At 39.1% G+C, this 25,328-nt stretch overlaps 1 protein-coding gene across 1 annotated transcript in view; it reads right to left on the bottom strand.

Moving 5' to 3' along the window:
- The window catches only part of ASXL2 (ASXL transcriptional regulator 2), a 135,225-nt gene extending 110,135 nt beyond the window's left edge, over positions 1-25,090 (bottom strand). Inside the window, exon 1 of the mRNA XM_043604368.1 lies at positions 24,774-25,090. Within this exon, the coding sequence (XP_043460303.1) occupies positions 24,774-24,830 (57 nt within the window). The 5' untranslated portion in view covers positions 24,831-25,090. The remainder of the gene's footprint in view (positions 1-24,773) is intronic.
- Positions 25,091-25,328: the final 238 nt, after the last annotated feature.

Raw genomic sequence — 25,328 nt, 5'->3', positions numbered from 1 at the left:
CCATGAACCGTGAAATCATGACCTGAGCATAAATCAAGAGATCGAAGCCTAACAATTAAGCCACCCCCAGGCACCCCCAGAGGTACAATTTCTATTTAAAGCTCCATGAAAAAAGTGAGTCAAAATACCTTTTTTTCTGCCGTTGCAAAGTTTAAAAAAGAAAAAAAAAAAAAAAGCAACTGGAGGCACTGTAAAAAGAGAGTTTTATTAAATATTAAGGGAAAAGTTGCACAACATAAGGAAGGAAAGGACAACACAATTTGCAGTCACTTTCATATGAGCAGATTTCTGAATCTCACCATGATGACCTTCTAATACCAATATTCCCCGCTCTTGCTTCCACCCTTCTAACCCCTTAGGAGCTGACAGGAGGTCTAGTGAACCACTAGAGTTCATGAAAGAAATAAGAGTCATCATTCCTCCACAATAAGTCCAGTGTTACCTCAAGGTCAGTGACCATGTTACATACCAATGATTCTCCACAAATCAAAAGAAGACTAAGTCAGGAGGGGGGGGGGAGTGCAAATCAGTTAGACTGAAATACTAATGGTGGTTGCCACTGGGTAGTGAGGACAGTGGGTGATTTTTTTCCTTTTAACCCTCCCCACATTTTCTATCATGTGCAAGTATTATTTTTACCCACAAAAGGGTTTGGGTTTTTTTTTTCATTATTATGCAGTCAAATCTTTGCCTTTATGGATTCTGCTTTGTTAAGTATGCTTTCCATAGAATGACACAAAACCAGAGAAACAGGAGGAGAAATATTACTAAATGTGACTACATAAAAATGAAAAACTTGGTACCATATGTATGCACATGTACACACACAAACCCATAAAAAAAAGTCTAAATAAAAACCAGGAATATATATCACACACAGAAAAAGTTGTTATAAATAAATGAGAAAGGGGTACCTGGGTGGTGCAGTAGGTTAAGCCTCCAGCTCAGGTCACGTTCTAATGGTTCGTGAGTTCAAGCCCCATATCGGGCTCTGCGCTGATGGTGCAGAGCCTGCTTGGGATTCTGTCTCTCCTTCTCTCTGCCCCTACCCAGCTTGTGCACACTCTCTCTCTCTCTCAAAATAAACTTAAATTTTTTTAAATAAATGAGAAAAAAAACCAGCAATCGAAAGAAAGAAAGAAAGAAAGAAAGAAAGAAAGAAAGAAAGAAAGAAAGAAAGAAAACTGGCAAAGGATATAAAAAGGTAGTTTAGAGAAACAAATACAAGTGGTCAGTAAACATCAGAAGATGTTCAACCACAGTCATGCAACCATAAATACAGAAATTGAAATCAAACCAGATTTTTTTCATCTACTGAGTTTGCAAAAATGAAAAGGTATGAAAAGCCCATTATTTGTCAGCATATGAGAAACAGGTATTGTCATCCATTACTGTAAAATGGCACAACCCTTTTGAAGCACAATTTGGTACTCTCCAGCCCCGATTGGGTACATCTCTGACCCACCAATTATAATATAAAAATTAATTATATGGCTATATTCTTACAAGAACACAAATAATACATACAACATTTACTTAAACTATGTTTATAACATGGTAAAACTGGAATGGCCTAAATTCCAGTAAGTTATTAGGAAAATAGAGTTCTAATTAACCAAATAATAGAAGAATATGCCATCAAAGAGAGCAATGTGGACACTAAAATAAGAGACAACAAAAGTAAAAAGAGACAAAATGAACTACATTAAAATTTAAAATCTATGCATCGGGGCGCCTGGGTGGCGCAGTCGGTTAAGCGTCCGACTTCAGCCAGGTCATGATCTCGCGGTCCGTGAGTTCGAGCCCCGCATCAGGCTCTGGGCTGATGGCTCAGAGCCTGGAGCCTGTTTCGGATTCTGTGTCTCCCTCTCTCTCTGCCCCTCCCCCGTTCATGCTCTGTCTCTCTCTGTCCCCAAAATAAATAAACGTTGAAAAAAAAAAAAAAATCTATGCATCAAGGGACACAGTCACAACAGTGCAAAGCTGACCTACAGAACTGGAGAAAATATTTGCAAATCATATATGTTAAAGAGTTAATATTCAGAATAGTGTTTGCTTCAGCAGCACCTGTACTAAAATTGGAATGATACAAGCAAGGGGCATCTGGGTGGCTCAGTCAGTTAAGCACCTTGAGTTCGGCTCAGATCATGATCTCATGGTTCAGGAGTTCTACCTCCACATCGGGCTCTGCACTGATGACACAGAGCCTGCTTGGGATTCTCTTTCTCCCTTTTTCTCTCTCCTTCCCCTACTCATGCTCTCTCTCTCTCTCTCTCTCTCTCTCTCTCTCTCTCTCAAAAAAAAAAAAAAAATGAACATTTTTTTAATGTAAAAAAAATAAAGTAAAATTAAAAAAATAAAATTGGAACAATACAGTGAAAATTAGCATGTCCCCTACGACATACATATTTGTGAAGCATTTTTTTTTAAATCAAAGACATCCAGATGGCTAACAGACACATGAAAATATATTGAACATCACTCATCATCAGGTAAATACAAATCAAAATCACAATGAGATACCACCTCACATCTGTCAGAATGGCTAAAATTAACAACACAAGAAACAATAGATGTTGGCAAGGATGGAGAAAGGGGAACCCTCTTACACTGCTGATGGGAATGTAAACTGGTACACCCACTCTGGAAAACAGTATGGAGGTTCCTCAAAAAGCTAAATATAGAACTACTCTAGGATCCAGCAACTGCACTATTTAGGTATTTATACAAAGGACACGAAAATACTAATTTGAAGGGATACATGTTTATAGCAGCATTATCAACAATTATCGACAATAGACAAATTATGGAAATAGCCTTAAGTGTCCATCGACTGATGAATGCATAAAGAAGCTTTGGTATATACATACAATGGAATATTACTCAGCCATAAAAAAGAATGAAATCTTGCCATTTGCAACAAGATGGATGGAGCTACAGTATATCGTGCTAAGCCATGCTAAGGGAAATAAGTCAGTCAGAGAAAGACAAACACTGTATGATTTCACTCAGGTGGAATTTAAGAAAAACAGATGAACATATGGGAAAGGCACTAATCATTAGGAAAATGCAAACCAAAACTACAATGCAATATCAATCATATCCACTAGGATGGCTGCTTTCAAAACAAAACAAACAAGACAAACAGAAAATGACAAGTGTTGATAAGGACGTAGAAAAAATGGAACCTGTACACTGTTGACAAAAAATAGTATAGCAGTTCCTCAAAAAATTACAAATAGAATCATAATACGAATGCAGCAGTATCACTCCTGGTTACATATCCAAAAGAATCAAAACCAAGGTCTCTCAAAGAGATACGTGTACACCATGTTCATAGCAGTATTATCAACTAGCCAAAAGGCAGAAGTGCCCACTGACAGATGAGTAAACAAAATATGATGTACACATACAATGGAATACCATTTGGCCTTAAAAAGGAAACTCTGGCACATGCTACAAGATGATGGAAGCTTGAGTACAATATACCAAGTTAAAAAAAGCAAATCATGAAATGACAAACGTATGATTTCACTTATACAAGGTATCTAGAATAGTCAAACTCATAGAAATGTAAAACAGAATGGTAGCTGCCAGGTACTGTGTGGGGAGGAAAAATGGGGAATTGTTTACTGAGTACAGAATATCAGTTTTCTAAGATGAGAAAGTTTTAGAAATACGTCACATAACAATGTGCATATATTTAACACTATTGAACTGCATATTCTAAATAAACCTTATGTTATACATTATTTTACCACCACTTTTTAAAAAGAGCATGTGGATAGATGGAAAGATAGGAAATGTTAATGACAGATTCTAGGTGGTAGATATGTGGTTATTTTCTGTAAAACTTTCAACTTTGCTGTATTTATAATTATTCATAATAAAATATTATGGGGGAAAAGAACAATGCAGCACTCTATGAACAGATGTACAGACACTTGCAGAACTGTATATAGTATAGTTTAACTTCTTACCCTTTAAAGGGGTGGGAATGGGCAGGATTACATATATGGAAAGAAATTTTCTGGCCTTACATCTTAGAAGCCATTATCACTGTTTACCTCTGGAAAAAGAGTTGGAGATGTAAAAGTCTATTATACCCTTAAAGATTTGGGATTTTTGTCATGAGCATCTATTATTTGTATTGTAAACATACACATTTATCCAGGCCTATACCCATCATCCTCCCCATTATAAAGCAAATATTAATTCTCTAACATCTAGTTTCATGGCTTCGCTTTTTACATTAAAAATGTCAACCCTTCTATAATTTGTTTTGGTATGTGATATGAAGCAGAGATACATATATTTTTTTCCCAAGATTATTAGGTTTCTCAACACTACCTATATACTGAATTCTTAAATATATGTCACTGTCTCTGGATTTTCACATCTGTACTATTTACCAATCTTGTCTAGTCCCAAATCAGTGCCATGTTCCATTAATCACTGTATCTTTGCAATACATTTTAACATCTAGAAATATGCTATGCCTATGGGCACCTGGATGGCTCAGTGGGTTAAGCATCTGATTTTGTCTCAGGTCATGATCTCACAGTTCAGGAGTTCAAGCCCTGTGTGAGGCTCTATGATGACAGCTCAGAGCCTGGAGCCTGCTTCAGATTCTGTGTCTCCCTTTCTCTCTGCCCTTTCCCTGATGGCACTCTGTCTCTCTGTCTCTGTCTCTCTCTCTCAAAACTAAACCAAAAAAAAATTTTTTTAAATAACAAATAAATTTTTAAAAATTAAAAAAAAGTTATGTTATGCCTCTTTTTTAAGGTTACACTTCTCTTTTTAAAAATATTCTTAGGTGGGGCGCCTGGGTGGCTCAGTCGGTTAAGCGTCCGACTTCGGCTCAGGTCACGATCTCGCGGTATGTGAGTTCGAGCCCTGCATCGGGCTCTGTGCTGACTGCTCAGAGCCTGGAGCTTGTTTCAGATTCTGTGTCTCCCTCTCTTTCTGACCCTCCCCCGTTCATGCTCTGTCTCTCTCTGTCGCAAAAATAAATAAACGTTAAAAAAAAAATTTTTTTTTTAAATAAAAATATTCTTAGGGATGCCTGGGTGGCTCAGTTGGTTAAGTGTCCAACTCCTGATTTAGCTCAGGTCATGATCTCATGCTTCATGAGATCAAGCCTTCCATCTGGCTCTGAACTAACAGCATGGAGCCTGCTTGGGATTCTCTCTCTCTGTCTCTCTCTCAAAATAAATAAAACATTTTTTAAAATATTGTTAGTCTAACCCAGTTGGAGTTTTGATTTGTTTTCCAAAGTAGAACTGTACTTGACAAGAACTGAAATTTTATCATATTGATTTCTTCCCATCCACATAAAACAAATTGATTCTCTTCCATTTTTCAAGTGTTTCCCTCATCCTTTTCAGGGATTTTATAGTTTTCTTCACCTAGATCCTGCACATTTCTTATCCAACTTATTTCTAAATACTTCATAATTTTCATTGTATTTTGTTTACTATGGAAAGAAAGAAAGAAAGAAAGAAAGAAAGAAAGAAAGAAAGAAAGACAAACAGCTAGAAAGTCTCAAAACACATGGACATTAAACAACACACTTTTAAATAATACACAGACTATGGGGCACCCGGGTGGCTCAGTCAGTTAAGCATCCAGCTATTGACCTCAGTTCATGATCTCATGGTTCATGAGTTCCAGCCCAACGTCCAATACCAGCTGCTTGGTATTCTCCCACTCTCCCTGCCCTTCACCCCTACCAAATAAATAAACATTTTAAAATGAAATAACTAATACATTGGCTAAAGAAAAAAAAAATCGCAAAAGAAATTTTAATATATTATGAACTAAATGAAAATGAAAATACAAGTTAACAAAATTTCAAGATGCAGGAAAAGCAGTGCTTAGAAATTCACAGCACTGAACACATACATGCACACATTAGGAAAAAAATATAAAATTAATAATCCAAGATTCTACCTTGGAAACTAGAAAAAGAGCAAATTAAATTCAAACTCAACAGAAGAGATAATAAAAATGAGAGCAATAATCTGTGAAACTGAAAACTGGAAATCATAGAGAAAAATCAATACAACTGAAAGGTGGTTCTCTGAAAAATCAACAAATGAATAAAACTAAGACTAAGAAAAAAGACACAAATTACTAGTATTGTAAGTGAAAGAGAGAGCATCACTACATATCCCATGGACAATAAAAGAATATAAGTATTATGGGCGCACCTGGCTGGCTCAGTTGGTAAGGGCCTGCAACTCTTGCTCTTGGGGTTGTTCGAGCTCCATGATGGGTGTAGAGATTACTTAAAAATAAAATCTTGGGAGGGGCGCCTGGGTGGCTCAGTCAGTTGAGCATCTGACTTCAGCTCAGGTCACGATCTCGTGGTTCATGGGTTCAAGCCCTGCGTCAGGCTCTGTACTGGCAGCTCAGAGCCTGGGCCTGCTTCAGATTCTGTTGTCTCCCTCTCTCTCTGCCCCTCCCCCATTGTTCTCTCTCTCTCTCTCTCTCTCTCTCTCTCTCTCTCTCTCTCTCTCAAAAATAAACAAACATTAAAAAATTAAAAATAAAATAAAATAAACCCTTGGGGTACCTGGGTGGCTCAGATGGTTAACAGTCTGACTCTTGTTCTCTGCTCAGGTCATGATCTCAGTTTGTGAGTTAGAGTCCCACATCCGGCTCTGTGCTGAAGGCACAGAGCCTGCTTGGGATTCTGTCTTTGTCTCTGCCCCTCCCCCACTCACTCTCTGTCTCTCTCAAAATAAACTTAAAAAAAAAACCTCAAATTTAAAAAATAAATAAAATAAAATCTTAAAAATAAACAAACATTATGAATAACTCTATGTCCATAAACTTGATAACCTAGATGAAACGTATCAATTCCTTGAAAGATACAATCTGTCAAAACTCAAGAAGAAACAGACAATCTGAATAGGCCTGTGTATTTTTTTTTAATGTTTACTTATTTATTTTTGAGAGAATGAGCACACAAGCAGGAGGCAGGCAGAGAGAGTGAGAGAGAGAGAGAGAGAAATTCCAAGCAGGCTCCATGCTGTCAGCGCAGAGCCCGATGCTCTGCTCGATTCCATGAATAGTGAGATTATGACCTGAGCCCACACCAAGAGTCTGACGCTCAACTGACTGAGCCACCAGGTGCCCCTAGGCCTATATCTTTTAAGGAAATAAATAACTAATAACCTTCCAAAGCAGGAAGCACCAGACCAACGTAGGTTCACTGGCAAATTCTACTAAACACTGAATGCAGAAACTATACCAATTCTGTACAATCTTTTCCAGAAGATAGGAGCAGAAGAAATACTTCCTCATTCTGAGGCTTGCAATACCCTAATATCAAAACCAGACAAAGACACCAGAAGAAAAAAAAAAACAAACAAAAACAGAAAACAAAACAGTACAGATCAATATCTTTCATTAACATAAGTGCAAAAATCCTCAACGAAACATTAGCAAATCAAATCCAACAAAGTGAATGGTAGCACACAGATTGGGGAAGACCAGAATTCAAAATACCACCAAATGGCAGAGTTTAGCAAATTTCCCCCTCCAGTACCTCTCAATCTGAATTCAACAGAGCCCAAAACCTGGATATAGGCATTAGTGTACATAGAGTTCCATTAGAGTAGGAGTCTCCTAATACTCAGCAACAAGGAAGGAATTTCTCCATTTTATTTCTTAAAACTTTGAAAGGAGGAAAACCTTCCCCTCCATATCAGAGGAGTTTAGGGTCCCAAAAGAATGAAGCAAAACCCCATTGCTCTTTCCCCTCTCGTCTCCGGCTGCTCAGCCCAAGGGAGATACAGTCATAGGAAATGCAGAGTAAAATAAAGACATTTCTGGCCAAAGATGAAAAATGGGAATCCCCCCAAATCAGAAAGTACTGGGAAGACTGCCAACAAAAGAACTCAGGAAAGCGACCCTTAAAATTGTGTATGAACTCCTCAGCTAACACCTGAGCTATGCATACATGAACTGGACACTAAAACAGTATAGACAGACTTTGAGAATTGAACTGTGGGATAAATCGGGGTCAGCCAAACTTATCTATAAAGAACCAAACAGTAAATATTTTATGTTTTGTGGGCCAGTCTCTGTTGCAACTGCTCAACTGTGACCACCAAAGTATGAAAGCAGCCACAAAAAATATACACAAATGGGCATAGCTGTGTTCCAATAAAATCTTACTTATAAAAATAGGCAGTGAACTAGATCTGGCCCACAGGCCAGAGTTTCATAACCCAAAGGGAAGACCACCACCCAAATCCCACATAGTATGATGGTTCACACAAAGGAAAAGTCCAAATAGCACTAAAAAGGCTTTGAAGTCCTAACTGACATTGAAACAACAACCCACAGAAGGCTGGTCAAAACCTGAAGCCTAAACACAATTCAGCTAACTGTTTGCTAAAATAAAACTATTAACATTCTCCATGTAATTTAAACAAGACACAGAGTGTCAATTACAATTTAAATTTACATGGTATACCAAAACCCAGGAAAACCTCAGTTTGCTTGGGAAAGAAAATCAAAACACAGAAACAACAAGATAACACTGGTATGGGAAATATTTCGTAAAGACTTAAAAACAACTATTATAAAAATGCTCCAAGTAAAGGTAAACACTTTTTTTTAACATTTATTCATTTTTGAGAGAGAGAGAGAGACAGAGCGCCAGTGGGGAGGGGCAGAGAGAGAGGGAGACACAGAATCTGAAGCAGGCTCCAGGCTCCAGGCTCTGAGCTGGCAGCACAGGGCCCAATGAGGGGCTCAAACTCATGGACTGCAAGATCATGACCTGAGCTGAAGTCAGACACCCAGGCGCCCGTAAAGGTCAACAGTCTTGAAGGAAGAGAAAGATATAAAGTAGAATATAAAGAACCAAATGGAAGGGCGCCTGGGTGGCTCAGTTGGTTAAGCGTCCAACATCCCAACATCTGCTCAGATTTTGGCTCAGGTCATGATCTCGTAGTCTGTGAGGTAGAGCCCCGTGTTGGGCTCTGTGCTGACTCAGAGCCTGGAGCCTGCTTTGGATTCTGTGTCTCCTTCTCTCGCTCTCTCTCTGCCCCTCTCCCAATCGCACTCTGTCTCTGTCTCTGTCTCTCTCAAAACTAAACATTAAAAAAAATTTAATACAAAAAGAACTGGAAATTTTAGAACTGAAACATAAACCAAACAAAAAAAAATCCCACCTTATCCACCTCATCAAATAAATCAATAAGAGGAAGTAAACATGAAAACAGAAAAACAAATAATCTAGTGATTGAATAAAAACCCTTTACTCTAAATTTTTGTATGCCAAAGGACAAATCAAGAAAATGAAAGAACAGGGAGGGGCATCTGGCTGGCTCAGTTGGTGGACCATGCAACTCTTGAACTCCTGGTTGTGAGTTTGAGCCCCACATTTGGTGTAGAGATCACTTAAAAATAAAATCTTTAGGGGCACCTGTGGGGGCTCAGTTAAGCACTGGACTCTTGTTCAGCTCAGGTCATGATAACACAGTTTTGCTCGTGGGACTGAGCACAGAGCATGCTCAGGATTCTCTCTCTCCCTCTCTCTCTCTCTCTCTCTCTCTCTCTCTCTCTGCCCCTCCCCAGCTTGCACATATACGCATTCTCTCTCAAAATAATAATTTTTTTTTTAAACTTTAAGAAACAGAATGGGGTGGGGAGGATGTGCCTGGGTGGCTGAGTCAATTAAGCATCCAAATCTTGATTTCAGCTCAGGCTGTGATCTCATGGTTCAAGAGATCAAGCCCCACTCTGTGCTGACAGTGCTGAGCCTGCTAGGGATTCTCTCTCTCTCTCTCTCTCTCTCTCTCTCTCTCAAATACACAAGGAAGAAGAAGGAGGAGGAAGAGGGAGGGAGGAAGAGGAGGAAGGAGAAGAAGAAGAACCACAACAACAACAGAACCTATAAGGAAGACTTTCCAACTGATTTTTATAAGGCCAGCATTATCCTGATACCAAAACCCAGAGACAGATGATACAAGACAACTAAAGATTAATGTCTCTCATGAACATAACTGTAAATGTCCTCAACAAAATAATAGCAAATCCAGCTATATATAAAAAGCATAGGGTGCCTGGGTGGCTCAGTTGGTTAAGCAAGCAACTCTTGATTTCAGCTCAGATCATGATCTCAGTTTGTGAGATTGAGCCCCACATTGGACTCCACACTTCAGCAATTGAGCCTGCTTGGGATTTTCTCTCTCTCTCTCTCTCTCTCTCTCTGCCCCTCCTCCACATGCATGTGTGCATGCTCACCCTCTCTCTCAAAATAAATTAATAAACTTTAAAATATTTTTAATGTTTATTTATTTTGAGAGAGAGCAAGCTGAGAAGGGAAAAAGGGAGAGAAAGAGAATCCTAAGCAGGCTCCATGCCATCAGCACAGAGCCCCACAGTGGGGCAGGATCTCACAAACCATGAGATCATGACCTGAGCTTAAATCAAGAGTCGGATGCTTAAGTGACTGAGCCACCCAGGCGCCTCAGTAATTAAACTTAAAAAAAAAAAAAAATACACACACACACACACACACACACACACACCCCACAGAGGCACCTGGGTGGCTCAGTAAGTGGGACATCTGATTCTTGATTTCAAGGTCATGAGCTCAAGCCTCACATTGAGGGTGGAGCCTGCTTAAAAAGTTTTTTTATTTTTTTTAACGTTTTATTTATTTTTGAGAGAGACAGAGCACAAGCAGGGAGGGGCACAGAGAAAGAGGACGGAGGATCCAAAGTGGGCTCCGTGCCACCTGCAGCAAGCCTGATGTGGGGCTCAAACCCACAAACCGTGACCACGACCCAAGCCCAAGTCGGATGCTCAACCAACAGAGCCACCCCCAGGCGGCTCCCCCTAAAAAAATTTAAAAAGCATAATACACCACAACCAAGTGAGATTTTTTCCCCATAGGAATGCAAAGTCAATTCAATATTTGAAAATCAATGTCATCCACCATATTAACAGTCTAAAACTTAAAAGCAAGTGACCCTAGGAATTCACTCAGAAAAAGCATCGAACTAAATTCAACATACATTCGTGACAAAAACTCTAAGTAAACTATAAATAAAAGGGAGCTTGGTCAACCTGACAAGTACTTATAAAAAACCTACAGCTAACACACTTAACGATGAAAGACTAAATACTTTCTCCTGTAATCAGAAAAAAAGTATCTGCAAATCACATATCCAGCAAAGGGCTTACACCCAGGATGGATAGAGAATTCTCAACTCTCAACAGCAGAACAACAACCCAGTTACACAGTGGGCAAAAGACCTGAACAGACACTTCACCAAAGAGGATATACGCTTGGAAAGGAAGCACGTAAAAAGATGCTCAACACGGTGACATGGCACACAACAGGTGAGGACACCCATGACCTTACTCCTTCCTCTTTTTTGACTCCATCATCTCAGTAGCAGCTGCAGTGGCCACAGTTCAGTCACTGACATGCAGCTCTGTCGGTGCCCAGGAGCTACACACCCTCCAGGTGACCAGTCAGGAGACAGCAGACGCAGATCAAGACTCATGTAGCCTCGCTGGAGGGCATCGCTCCAGAAGATCAAGTAGTGCTCCTGGCAGGCACACCCTTAGAGAATGAAGCTACCCTAGGTCAGTGCAGTAAAGGCTCTGACCACCCTGGAAGTAGCCCGCCCCATGCTTAAAGGTAAAGTCCACGGTTCCCCGGCCTGTGCTGGAAAAATAAGAGAGCAGACTCCCAAGGTGGCCAAACAGGAGAAAAAGAAGACCACGACAGGCCAAGCCAAGCAGCAGATGCAATATAACCAGTGCTTTGTCAATGTTGTGCCCACCTTTGGCAAGAAAAAGGCTCCAGTGCCAACTCTGAAGTCCATTGTAATACTGGCTTTCCCCAATAAAGACACTTAATTCAGGGGCACTTGAGTGGCTCAGTTGTTTACACGACTGGTGAGTTCGAGCCCCACATCCAGCTCTCTGCTGTCAGCGCAAAGTCCCCTTCAGATCCTCTGTCCCCCCTCTCTGCCCCTCCCCTGCTTGTGCACGAACATACTCTCTTGCTCTCAAAAAATGAATGAGCATTAAAAAAAAAAAAAAAAAAAAAAAGATGCTTAACAACATAAGCCATTAGGACAATCAAAATCACAATGATGTACCACTGCACACATATTAGAATGGCTAAAATAAAAAGTGCTGACAGTACTAAAAGCAAGCAAGGATGAAGAGCAACTCTATTTCAAATACATTGCTGGTGGGAATACAAAAGGATACAGCCACTCTGAAAAAGTTTCCCAGTTTCTTGTAAAGGTAAACACACACTTATTCATTACACAGCAATCCCACTTCTGGGTATTTGCCCTGGGGAAATGAAAACTTAACATTCTGCCCACCAATTTTTACTGCAGCTCCATTCTTATTTGCCAAAAAAATAAAAACAACCTACACATCCCTCAACAGTGAATGGATAAACCATTATACATTAGTACAATGAAATACCACTCAGCAATAAAAAGGAATTAACTATTAATACACAAAACAACACAGATGAATCTCAAAGGCATTAAAGTGAATTTAAGAAACCAGTCTCAAAAGGTTATACACCATATGACACCATTTATATGACATTCTCAGAAAGACAAAACTAGTGATGAAGAACATGTCAGTGGTTGCCAAGGGTCAGGGACAAGTAGAGGGTAACTATATAAGATATTCAGGCTTGTACCTGACTACAGTGGTGGTAGTTATATGTGTTAAATTCACACAATTGTGTAACAAAAAGGTCAATTTTTACTGCATGGTAATTTTTTAAATAATAACTTCTAAATCAAAATACTGAGATGAGCTAACAATGTATGTGTAAGTAGAAAATAAAAGACAGTCACTACAGCATTAAAGTGGTCATTTTAGGTTTCTAATTTTCATAATACTATTGAGCATTTAAGACATAACCACTTCATGAAATACCCTTCAGCCATAAAAAAAAAAAAAAAGGGTTATTATTAGCAAACCCAGAAAATGACAAATGAAAGTATTTTTGAACATGAAAAAGCAGATTAGAGGGGCGCCTGGGTGGCTCAGTCAGTTAAGCATCCGACTTCAGCTCAGGTCCATGAGTTCGAGGCCCGTGACAGGCTCTGTGCTGAGAGCTCAGAACCTGGAGCCTGCTTCGGATTCTCTGTCCCCCCCACCTCTCGCTGCACCCCCACCCCTACTCCGTTCATGCTCTCTCAAAATTAAATAAATGTGAAGAAAAAAGAAAAAGCAGATTAGAAACTGAGAGACTAATTACAACCAAAAAGAAAAAAATGTATCAAAGACTAGAAGGAAACATCCCAAAATGTTTATATTGTGTCAGACAGAATAAGTGATCTTTCTTTTTTTCTAATAATTCATGAAACTTTTGCAAAATGAAAGAAACCTATGTTACATATTACTATAACTAAAATATATCTATTTTAAATTTCAACATGGATGGACCTAGACAATATTATGCTAAGTGAGATAAGTCAGATAGACAAAGACAATTATCATATGATTTCCCTGATATGTAGAACCTAAAAAACAAAACAAATGAACCAACAAAACAGAAACAAACTCATAGATACAGACAACAAACTGATGATTGCCAGAGGAGACAGAACTGGGTGATGGACCAAATAGGTGAAGGGGATTAAGAGGTACAATCTTCCAGTGGTAAAGAAGACACAGGTACATAATGTACATTATAGGGGATATAGTCAATGATATTATAGAAACTTTGTATGGTGACAAATTATATATATTTCATAATGTATGTAAACACTGAATCACTGTGTTGTATAACTGAAAGTAATACAATATTATATGTCAATTACTCTTCAATAATAAATTAAGCCCCATAAAGTGAAAAGTAAGACAGTAATCCTAACTCAGAACCAAGATTCACAAACAATAAATCGAAGTAAATTTATAAAATGTCAACCCTCATCTAGACCATTAATGAGAAAAAAGACAAAAATGTTGACCAAATACAGATTGAGAAAATATCTAAAAATGATACAAAGTAGACTAAAGCCATTTAAAAATTACAGCGTTTTAAGGCACAATTTAAATCACAAACATGCTCACACAACTTTTAAGATTAAAAGCATAAAACATAACTATCTTCACAGACAACTTTTATAACCCCTTGAATGAATATACAAATTCCTGGTGGGAGGTCTACAGAAAGTTAGTTTAACAATCATTTCCATTAAATCTCTACCATTTGCTACCTCTTGTCAGCTAGAAAACAAACTTGGGAAATAAATATGAAGCAAATCCAGGACTAAATGAAAAAAAATAGGCAAGTTGTCCTTCTATCCTCTCCAACATCTGCCCTCAAAGTGTGACTTTTGTATCACAAACTTGTAATAGGTTTTCCCCTGGCAAAAATGTCTCTTTTTTTTTACTTTTTTAACATTTGAGAGTCAGAGGGAGACAGAGCATGAGTGGCGGAGGAACAGAGAGAGAGGGAGACACAGAATCCAAAGCAGGCTCCAGGCTCTAAGCTGACAGCACAGAACCTGACGGGGGACTCAAAGCAATGAACCGTGAGATCATGATCTGAGCTGAAGTCGGACGCCTAACTGACTGAGCCACCCAGATGTCCCAAAAATGTGTCTAATTTTTAATGAGAAATAACATTAAATGTGTTTTCACAAGAAGCAACATGCAACCCAGAGCTACTGTGATGTTCGACTCCCAGGAGCAGTAGTCACATTTAATACAGGATGACTGGCTCCTTCTGGAGTTGTGCAACACATGGCCCTGATTGATTCTACCACTGGCACAAACCTGAAGACCAGTGGTGCAGAGGACAATGGTATGGAAACAACAGTCATACAGGAACTCAGAGAGAGAAGAAAAATCAACATGCGCTAGTATAACTGGGGAAAGAGTTTTGCTTTCTTTTTCCATTTCAAGAATGGTAAGGTTTTGTTGTGTTAAACAGCATTCAATAACCTCCTGTATGTGTGAAAACTTCAGAAGACCAGCAGGTCTAAAGGCTTCTGCTGGAGAGCTGTAAGTGGGATCGGTGTAGGTAGAATAGATATAAAATGAGAAAAATTTGAATGATATGGAAAAAAATGTATACCCCCTCCCACCCTTTTAATTCAAGACAGCCATACTGTAACCCTCATAACCTCTTTACAATAAATCCCTCAAATGACCAAAACTGCTCAAACACAGGTGTGATGCTATCTCCTGCATAAAAACTCCATACGGTTCCTAAAATCAAAATAGTTGTCAGCCCAACTTCTAAACTATCCACATTTTGGCCCCAACCTACCTCTTCTGGCCTGATCTTTCACCATTCAGTACTCAAAGGTGAATTAGCCATGCATCAAACATCCCCTGCATTTTTCAGTGATCCATCTTTTCAGGTCTTCCGTCTGCTTAAAATGCCCTTACCCATATTCACCTATGTGAATTCACCTAACGTTTTATCAATCATCCCTCAATACCCAGGCCAAATATTCTGAAACCAACCCTGCCATGTTCCCTCTCCACCAAATTTTAGTATTAGTCTTGTTTGCTATTAAACAGCCTCTACAATACAAATTCATTTTGTGATTACGTTTAATTATGAAACTTAGGTTAAAACAACATAATTTTATCTCAGCTTCTACGTTGTCAGGAATCTGAGCATGGATTAACGGAGCCTTCTGCTCAGGGTCTCATTAGGCTGAAATCAAAGTGTCAGCTGGGACTGACACCGAACTCATTTGAGGCTTGGGATTCTTTTCCAAGCCTACTACCAAGCTTATTTGTTGGCAGGTTTCAAGTCCCTTTCAGTTCCCTTGCTGACTTTTGGCCAGGAGTCACTCAGCTCCTAGAGGCTCTCTCTCTGCCACTCTTTGCCTCATGGCCCTCTCTATAGGCAGTTCCTAACGTCTAAGTCAAGAGTGGAATTTTGTGCAGAATCTCCTGGAGCAGGAAAAGGATTTTCAGTGAGTTCTTAAAGTTGTTCACAGCTAGCTGAAGTCTCTGTGTGATTCCACATTCACCTTGGGAAACAACTGGCAAACGGGGTCCCTGAGGTTAAAGGGCTTTTCATTAGAATAGTCTCAAATCTCTGTGCTTATTTGCTAAGAAAGAACATGTTCACAATAGTTTTCTCATTCAAAAACATAAAGCAAAATGGGGTGGCTCGGTCGGTTAAACGCCAGAGTCTTGATCTCTGCTCAGATCATGATCTCAGAGCTTGTGAGTTCAAGCCTCGTATTGGGATCCAAGCTGAGTTCACAGAGCCTGCTTGGGATTCTCTCTCTTCCTCTCTCTCTCTGCCCTTCCCCTGCTCTCTCTCTCTCTCAAAATAAACATTAATAAAAAATTAAAAAAATAAATTGCACTCACTCAAGAGAACAGTGTCTTCATTTTTATCTCCAATTTAAAAAAGGTAAAGAAAAAAAAAGATTCAGCACTCATGTGCAAAAAAGTGAGTTAAGCTCTGCAGACAGAAACATTTAAAAGTCTCTGCCCTTCAAGGCACCTGGGTGGCTCAGTAGTGGCTTACTCTTGATTTCGACTCAGGTCATGATCTCATGGTTTGTGGATCCAAGCCCCACATCAAGCTCTGTACTGACAGCACAGAGCCTGCTTGGGATTCTCTCTCTCCCTCTGCCTCTCTTTCTCTCTCTCTCAAAATAAAAAAACTTAAAAAAAAAAAAACAACTTTAAAAACAAAATAAAAGTTTCTGCCTTCAAGGGACACAATCTTACTGATATATAAAACTGAATTTCCCCTTATTTGTCCACAAGGAAACATATATTTAGGAAAAATATGTCTTTGAAGCTGAACATTTTTTTTTTAAGTTTTTATATCCTTTTGAAGGAGATAGAGACAGAGTGTGAGCAGGGAAGGGGCAGAGACAGAGAGGGAGACACAGAATCCGAAGCAGGCTCCAGACTGAAGAGCCCGATGCAGGGGTCAATCTCATGAGTCATGAGATCATGACCTGAGCCGACATTAGGCGCTTAATCAACTGAGCCACCCAGGTGCCCCAAAGCTGAACATTTTTTAAAATTTATACTCTATTTACAATCTTTAATAATCTTCTTTAACAGGACTCAAAACCTAGAAAGGCATAAAAGGTAGAGATTGATAAAACTGTTTACATTAAAATAAAAAAATGTCCAGGCAGCAAAAAAAAAAAAAAAAAAAAAGGATAAATCAGTCAAATCAAAAGACAAAAATGAGAAAGAGATCTGCAACATGAATGACAAAAAACTATTTCCTTAATCTACAAAACAACCTTAGAAATTAGTACAGGGGCACCTGGCTGGCTCTTCCTCTCGGGGTCATGAGGTCGAGCCCCATGTTGGGTGTACAGATTACTTAAGTAAATAAAACTTAAACAAAAATTAGTATAAAAGGGACCAGGAAAAAAAAAGGCAAAAGATCTAAACAGCCAAGTTTACTGAAAAACATACAGATAGTCAATAAGTATAGGAAGTTACTTTATACCTGTACTGTCCAATAATGGTAGCCATTAAACAAATGAGACTATTTGCTGAGGTTTGTTTTGTTTTGTTTTCTACATAGGCTCCACACCTAACATGAGACTCCAACTCAGGACCCTGAGATCAAGAGTCACAGGCTCTACTGACTGGGCCAACCAGACACCCCCACAAATAAGGCTATTTAAACTTAAAATTAAATAAAATTCAAAATTCAGTTCCTTAGTCACACTAGCCACATTTCAAGTGCTAAATGGCCACATATGACAAGTGGCTACTGTGTTGGGACAGTACAGATATAGAACATTTCCATCAAGTTCCACTGAACAAAAGAAATGCTTTTTTAATATATCAAAGTGGCAAAGAATAAAGATTGATATATTCCTTGGATTAGAGAAAAGTAGGAAAAAGGCAGTAACCTTCAACATTTTCGAGAGGAATATAAATTGGCACAAACTCAAGTTTACAAACTCTTAACCATTCTATTCACACAAATGCACTTGCATCCACAGACACACAAACAATGTACGTGCATATGCCCACATGTACATATTGAACTAGTTGTTACAGCAAAAAACAAAAACAAAAACAAAAAAACCCTATAAATGGCCTATACATCGGGGCGCCTGGCTGGCTCAGTCGGTGGGGCATGCGACCCTTGATCTCAGGATCATGAATTTAAGTCCTACGTTGGGTATGGAACCTACTTAAAAAACGAAATAAAATAAATAAATGGCCTATAAGTCAAAAAATAAGTAACTGTTTGTTTTTTTTTTTTTTTTAGTGATGGTACATTTAAAAACAATGGAATATCGAGGTGCCTGGATGGCTCAGTTAAGGGGCTGACTTCAGCTCAAGTCATGATCTCACGGTTCATAATTCGAGCCTCACATCAGGCTCTGTGCTGTCAGTATGGAGCCCACTTCAGATACTCCGTCCCCCCTCTCTGCCCTCCCCTGCTCTCTCTCTCTCAAAAATAAATAAATACTAAAAAATAAAAATTAAAAAATGTTTAATAAATAAATAAAAACAGTGGAATATTAAAACATTTAAGGGAATGAGGCAGATACATAAGACATTAAAAGGTATCCATGATATTCACAAGTTGCAAAACTGTATATAAAATATAAATAGGTATACATATTTATGTATTATCTCTACATACAGAATTAGAAGTCCAGAAAGCTATATTTGAACTATCAACTGTAGTTAATTTCAGTATGGTAACTAAATATCGTCAATATTTCAGGACGCAGACTTTCATTTAGTCTTGTTTTTATTAGAATGACTCATCCAGGATTAACTCTTTACACTTTTCTGTTCCTCTTTTTTTTTTTTTTTTAAAGAATGAGCCTAGGGGCACCTAGGCAGTAGCTCAGTCAGTAAACATCAGACTTCGGCTTAGGTCACGATCTCATGGTTCATGAGCCCCGAGCCCCACATCAGGCTGTCTGCTGTCAGCAGAGCCTGCTTCAGATCCTCTGTCCCCCTCTCTCTCTGCTCCTCCCCCCCACTCTCTCTCAAAAATAAACATTTTAAAAAAATAAATGAACCTATATAACTTTAATAGAAACTCAAAGTAACTCAAACCAGTGTTTTTAAGTCATATATAAATTCTAAAATTTAGTGTATTCAATAACCTTTTAAAACAACATTAAAAACATGAGAAATCAAACTGTACTAAAAATACTAAAGGGGTGCCTGGGTGGCTCAGTCATCAGTCAGTTAAGCGTCTGACTCTTGATCTCAGCTCAGGCTCAGGTCACGATCTCATTGTTCATGAGTTCCAGTCCCACATCGAGCTCTCAACTGATGGCTTGGAGCCTGCTTGGGATTCTGTCTCTCCCTCTCTCTGCCCTTCCCCAACTCATGTTTTTTCTCTCTCAAAATAAATAACCTTTAAAAAAAATTTTTTTTAAATAAAAATAATAAAATTTAGTATATTCAATAACCTTTTAAAACAACATTAAAAACATGATGGATAAATCAAACTGTATTAAAAATACTAAAGGGGCACCTGGCTGGCTCAGTGGATGGAACATGGAATTCTTGATGTCAGGGTTGTGAGTTCAAGCCCCACGGTGGTGTAAAAGTTACTGAAAAACAAAATCTTTAAAAAGAAAAATAAATAAATAAAATAAATGAAAATAAAATTACTAAATTGCACACTACTATAAACTATGAGGCTGGTCTCTATGCAATATAGAAAGAAAGACTACAGGACTAGAGAGGCATTCAGAGGTCTTTGGTAAAAAGGACAAAGATAGCAGGTATTGAACCCTACTGATGAGTTCCCTGCAGTTGTATCTTCCACACACTGGCCTCCTTCCAAACAGCTTTTATAGTAAAAACATAAATGCCCTTTCACCGACAGCGAAACTGCATAGCCTTTTAAGAAAAAAAGAGTCTGCAGATGAGGAAATAGCAAGGAATTCTACAAATGTGATGCTATTTTCTCAGCTCCTGTCAGAATTCTAGGAGATGCAGTAGCAGCAGCACCTTTCATAGAAATGTTTAATTTATGTGCTCAAAAGAGGTGGTTTTTTTTTGTTTTTTTTTTTCAGTTGTTAGGAGGTTTGTGGGCTTTTAAGACAGGCACATAAAAACAAGACAGAAGGAAAGACAAACTGAAAATAACACAGAATTCAAGAAGCAAAACACAGGGGAACTTTAATATTATGGCAAGAAGGAACATCAGTCAAGAGTGTTACATCAAATCACCCAGCACAAACAGACTTGCAGATAGCAATTTCATACACGTATCAAATATCTTACAATTTTATGTCAACTGTACCTCAATAAAGCTGAAATAATAAATATAAATGTGCACTTGGTATTTTGAAAATTATGGATCACAGCAGTTTGTCAATTTTTAATCCATGCCCCTTACAATGCTTTCTCATTCTATTTTCTATGTATTCCAAGATTTTGCCCAGTTTTACCTCCAACAGTCTATAAACAATACATGTAATATCTTTTTCCAAGATGCACACTCTTTCCTGGAGATTTTAATACTACTACAATACAATACAAACACAGACTAAAAAGGACTCTGGCCTAGTCAATATATATCCAAAAGGATATAACCAGGCTTGGCTTTTAAGTCTGTACTTGTATTCATAATTTTTTAAAAAAAAAACTATTCATGGTAAAGATTAAGGGTACAGAAAATTTCTAAGACTTCTATTTTTACTAAAGTACATAATGTTAAGAAGTTTTCCTAAACATCTTTCTAGAAAACATCTTTCTATTCATTATATACTTTTATCATATTTTAAATTATTTTCCATTTTCTATACTTCCTCCACAAAAGTTTTTAGCCTCGAGTATTACTTCTTTTTTACAAATGTCCTAGGGACGCCTGGGTGGCTCAGTCAGTTAAGTGTCCAACTCTAGGTTTCTGCTCAGGTCATGATCTCGCAATTCATGAATTCAAGCCCCAAATCAGGCTCCACACTGATAGTACAGAGCCTGCCTGGGATTCTCTCTCTCCCTCTCTCTCAAAAAAATAAATTAATTAACTTAAGATTTTTTTTTCTACCTTCCATCTTATTCCCTAAAGTTAAATGACTTCAGGCAAATGTCAAAAATAAAAACCTATGTACATTCAAAATAACATTAATCACTAAGGGAAATCTTCTGCCCACAAATCACATGCTAAAGACCTATACAAGACAGTCTGTGCTCACCTCTAACACCCATACTTCACTTCACGTACCCTGACCACTTTGCTCCCAAGATATCCAAAGGTACCTCTAGTATAGAATCTCTTAAGGTTGCCTCCCTGTCCTTTCCACCTACAATCACAACTAACTTGTCCTTTTAGGACATTTTTCCCTTTTAATGCTTCCCTGGTTGTGGTGAGTAACAAGGGAAAAGTCAAAAGAGAAAACAGGACCAACAAGATTGTAGTATTTCCAAAGCTCTACTGTTGCAAAAACAGCTAAATTCTTCAGGGATGTCATTAAATATTTAGATGATACAATGTTCATTTTGGGGTGTGTGTGTGTGTGTGTGTGTGTGTGTGTGTTTTGTTTGTTTGTTTTTTTTTTTAAAGCATGAGCTTAACTTTGAGCACAGTTCTAAAGTCAGTGCAATGGTTCTCATGATCTCTGGCTTACTACAAATCTTTGTATTCAAGTCAAACGAAACACTGTAGATCTAATTCCCAATCATTTCATCACCATCACTGCTACCCTTAAAATTAAAAACATCCAAGACTGTTAACAAAATACTTGAGTAACAATGGGGGGGGCCTAAGTGGCTCAGTGGGTTAAGTGTCCAAGTCTTGATTTCGGTTCAGGTCATGATCTCATGGATTCATGGGTTCAAGCCCCACATCCAGCTCCTTTCACTGACAGTACAGAGTCTGCTTGGAGTTCTTTCTCTCTCTCTCTCTCCCCTTCTGCACATGCACTCTCTCTCTCAAAATAAATAAACTTTAAAAAAATGTTTTTAAATACTCAAGTAAAGCTTTTTAATAACTAGTGTATTTATATAGGGCAAATAGAAAATCGGTAGGGAGACAGTCCAGTACAGTGAATGAGCATTCAAGTTCTACAGAATCTCAACTCCATCATCCCTCTCCGCTGTCCCTAGTTATTGGAACTAGTCTGTATGTTCTACATTTAATCAGCCTTTTGATATAATTTTACTATTATACAGTAACTATGAATATTATCTTGCTTTTTCAGGTTGTTCGTAACAACCTTATATCAATCCATGTAGCTCTCACCTCCATGCATACCCTCACATCAAACATGTACATATACATATAATTAATTTTATTTATTTGTTGCTATACTATTGGTCAGAAATACAACCTCATTTCAATAGTGCTCCCTAAAACAGGACAGCCCTACAATGCAGGTACCAAGAACACAATGAAAAAAGAAGCAGATAGTGCTCGGTTTCGTAAGTAATTTTATTCTTTCCTTGCTGAAACTGTTCCTAGAACATTTGACCCTAATGCCTATGAAATGTTTCTTTTTTTTGAAATAAGTTTCTTAAGACTTACTTCTCCTAGTCGTTTTGATCTTACAAATATATGCAACATTTCTTAATTTAGGTCAAAGTTACTTCCGTTTGTCAAAACACTAATTTTCTGATCTCATTATTCTGAAATATTAAAGATTGACTTTTGTCTATTCCCCCTACATTTACTTCTACCTAGTCCTTCTTACAAATGGAAATCTTCTGAATGCAGAGGTTTAGTTTAATTCCTCACTTTACAGATGATAAAATGAACCAAAGAGCAGGGTGCTTTTTAGATTTTGCCTGCTAGTAAAAAAAAAGTTTTAGTGTCACCACTCTCATTCTAATTTTAACTTAGATTGAGGCTTTACATTTGTCAGAATCAAATAAAAATACCAAACCACTAATATTCTGATCCCTTCAAGAACTCACTCAGTACTCTACTTATAAACTAGCTTTCCATCTTTTAAACATAGCTACCTACGGCATGAAATGTTTATTATAAATGAGCAAATATAACTAACTAGAATTTAAATTAAAAATTGAAAAAATAAAAATAAATAAAAATAAATGAGCAAATATATTAACCTATTATAGGAAAATCTAAACAGCAGATGCAAACTTTTCCTACTTGTCACAATCTCCCAACGATTAGACTATTTTATCCAAAGAGATCATAATGCAAAAAATACTCTTAAGATTCTAGCGACCTGAAATAAATTAATATATTAGGGTTGTGGTCTGCTTACCTATAATTACAATTTGCCATCCTTCTTTTAATAAAACGAAAAAGTCTTGAGGTATTCATCAAGTAGAAGAAAGTCTAACAGTCTTCTGTGAAGAAGCAATTTCCCCACCACCAAAAAAATTATTTCTAGAGTTTTATCTTTTAAAGGAAACTATCAGCACAGTCACAATTATGAAGATAGACTGTTAAGTGAAAACACTCAATAAATAAAATGTGCCTTTATTTATTCACTAACTTTTTCACATTTCCAACTAAAACAGAAATACAAGCTTAAGACTCATCAATCCCCTATCACATAAAATTTACAAAACAAATACACACGGTTTACAACAATGCACAAGATTGAATAAACAACAGAATCCAAATTTGGGGAAATAAAAAAGAATGGGTGGTAATGTAACAAAACATTAACATATAACTGAGGGGTGAGATATGTGATTTATTTTCTTCTTTATACGTTTCTATAATTTTCCAAATTTTCCCACAGTGAACATTTATTACTTTCGTAATCAGAAAAAAAAATCATTTAAAAAATAAACCATACATCACATAAAGGTTCATTTAGAAGGGGTCTTCATATTATACAAGTATTATTGACATGATTCACCATTAAAGATAATGCCTCCACTGTCTCACTTTCCAACACTAAAATGCTGTTTTACGTCTAACTTTTCTGCTGCATCTCCCAACGTTTTATTTCTACATACATGCACGCTTTTCGTTTTTTTCATACAACGTAGTAAAAGTCTCACCATTCCTAAACTGTCCATTTTTTAAAACCTACCTCTAAATTTCGTTATAACAAAATGGGGGGGGGGGTAGAAGTGGGGGGAAACGACAATTTTACCCACTAATCACAACTTCGTGAGGCCACCATCACTTTAGCTACGGAAAAGTCAAGGCCGGGTAAACTACACGTCCCACCATGCATTGCTGCCTTGTTCAGAGTAGGTCTCTACGGAAACAGAAAAAAAAAAAAAATTCTACAAGTCCCACCTGTTACTTCGTTTCTAAACACCTCCTGCACTTTCAGCTTCAACAGCAAACAAAAACAAGAGCCTCGTGACCTCACGTTGGACCCGGGAGCCCAGACGAGCAGGGGACCCGGGGTCAGGCGGCATGTCTGCTATAGCGGGTAAATTCTACCAAGATCCAGCGCTCCTCTCTTCTTTCCGGGGCTGGGTGCACGCACAAGCCTTCTCCTATCTGCATCCAATGGGGGCTCTTCAGCCGCACAAGGGAGAAGAACCGGTTACTGTGCAAGCACAACAGACTTCCCCATGCCGGGGCGGGGGCTACCTCAGTGTGGAGGTGAGAGCGACGTGACCCCGAGAGGCAGCTTCAAAACACCAAGGGGACTCGTCGCAGACGCAGGGAGAAGCCACAGCCCCGCGGCGACCCTCTTCCGCTGGGCGCCTCCATTCCCACAGGGATCACAACCCCGACACTAACCGCCGCCCTCTCCGCGCGGTTTTGTGCCCCCTTCAGCCGGGTCGCTGGGCCAATGACCTCCCTTCCCCTGCGACCGGCAGGCGGCGAGGGAACAAAATTCTCCCGGGCTTCCCCTTCGCTCCCTCCCCCTTACCGTCTTGGCGGCCTCCGCCCAGGTCCTGCCCTTCTTCCTACGGCCCTTTTCCCTCATGTCGGGTCTTGAACTGACTGGGAGGCTCCCGTGTCCGGGCTCCGGCCGCCCTCCCTGCCTGCTCTGCCCTGCGATGCTTTTCCCGCGGTGCCGGGAAAAGTGGGAGAAAGGGGAAGTCAGGTCCGAGGAGCACCCAAGCAGAGGAAGCGGCGGGGGTGGTGCGCGGAGGGGGGGGGCGGGGGTCTATGGGGCGGCCGGTCCTCCTGCTGCCGTTGCCACTGCTACCGCCGCTGCCATATTGGGTCCTTACTGTACAGGCAGCCGCTGCGGTCACGTGACCGCTCCCGCGCGGCCGTCACTACTGTACGCAGCCGGACGCGCGAACGTGCGCGCGCGCCCCCGCCTCCCGCGCGGGGCTGCAGGACTAACGAGCCGACGGTCCGCTGCGTCTCGTCACTCCCCCGCCCTTCCGCTCTCTGCCTACCCTTTGGAGCATGCGCGGGAGGGAGGTCCGACGCTAAAGTGCGTCGAGCGTCCAGTGCTCACGCCTACAGCGAA

This window comes from Prionailurus bengalensis, chromosome A3 (assembly GCF_016509475.1).
Source record: "Prionailurus bengalensis isolate Pbe53 chromosome A3, Fcat_Pben_1.1_paternal_pri, whole genome shotgun sequence".
NCBI classification, from domain to species: Eukaryota; Metazoa; Chordata; class Mammalia; order Carnivora; family Felidae; genus Prionailurus; species Prionailurus bengalensis.
This window is presented reverse-complemented; position numbering and strand designations above follow the sequence as displayed.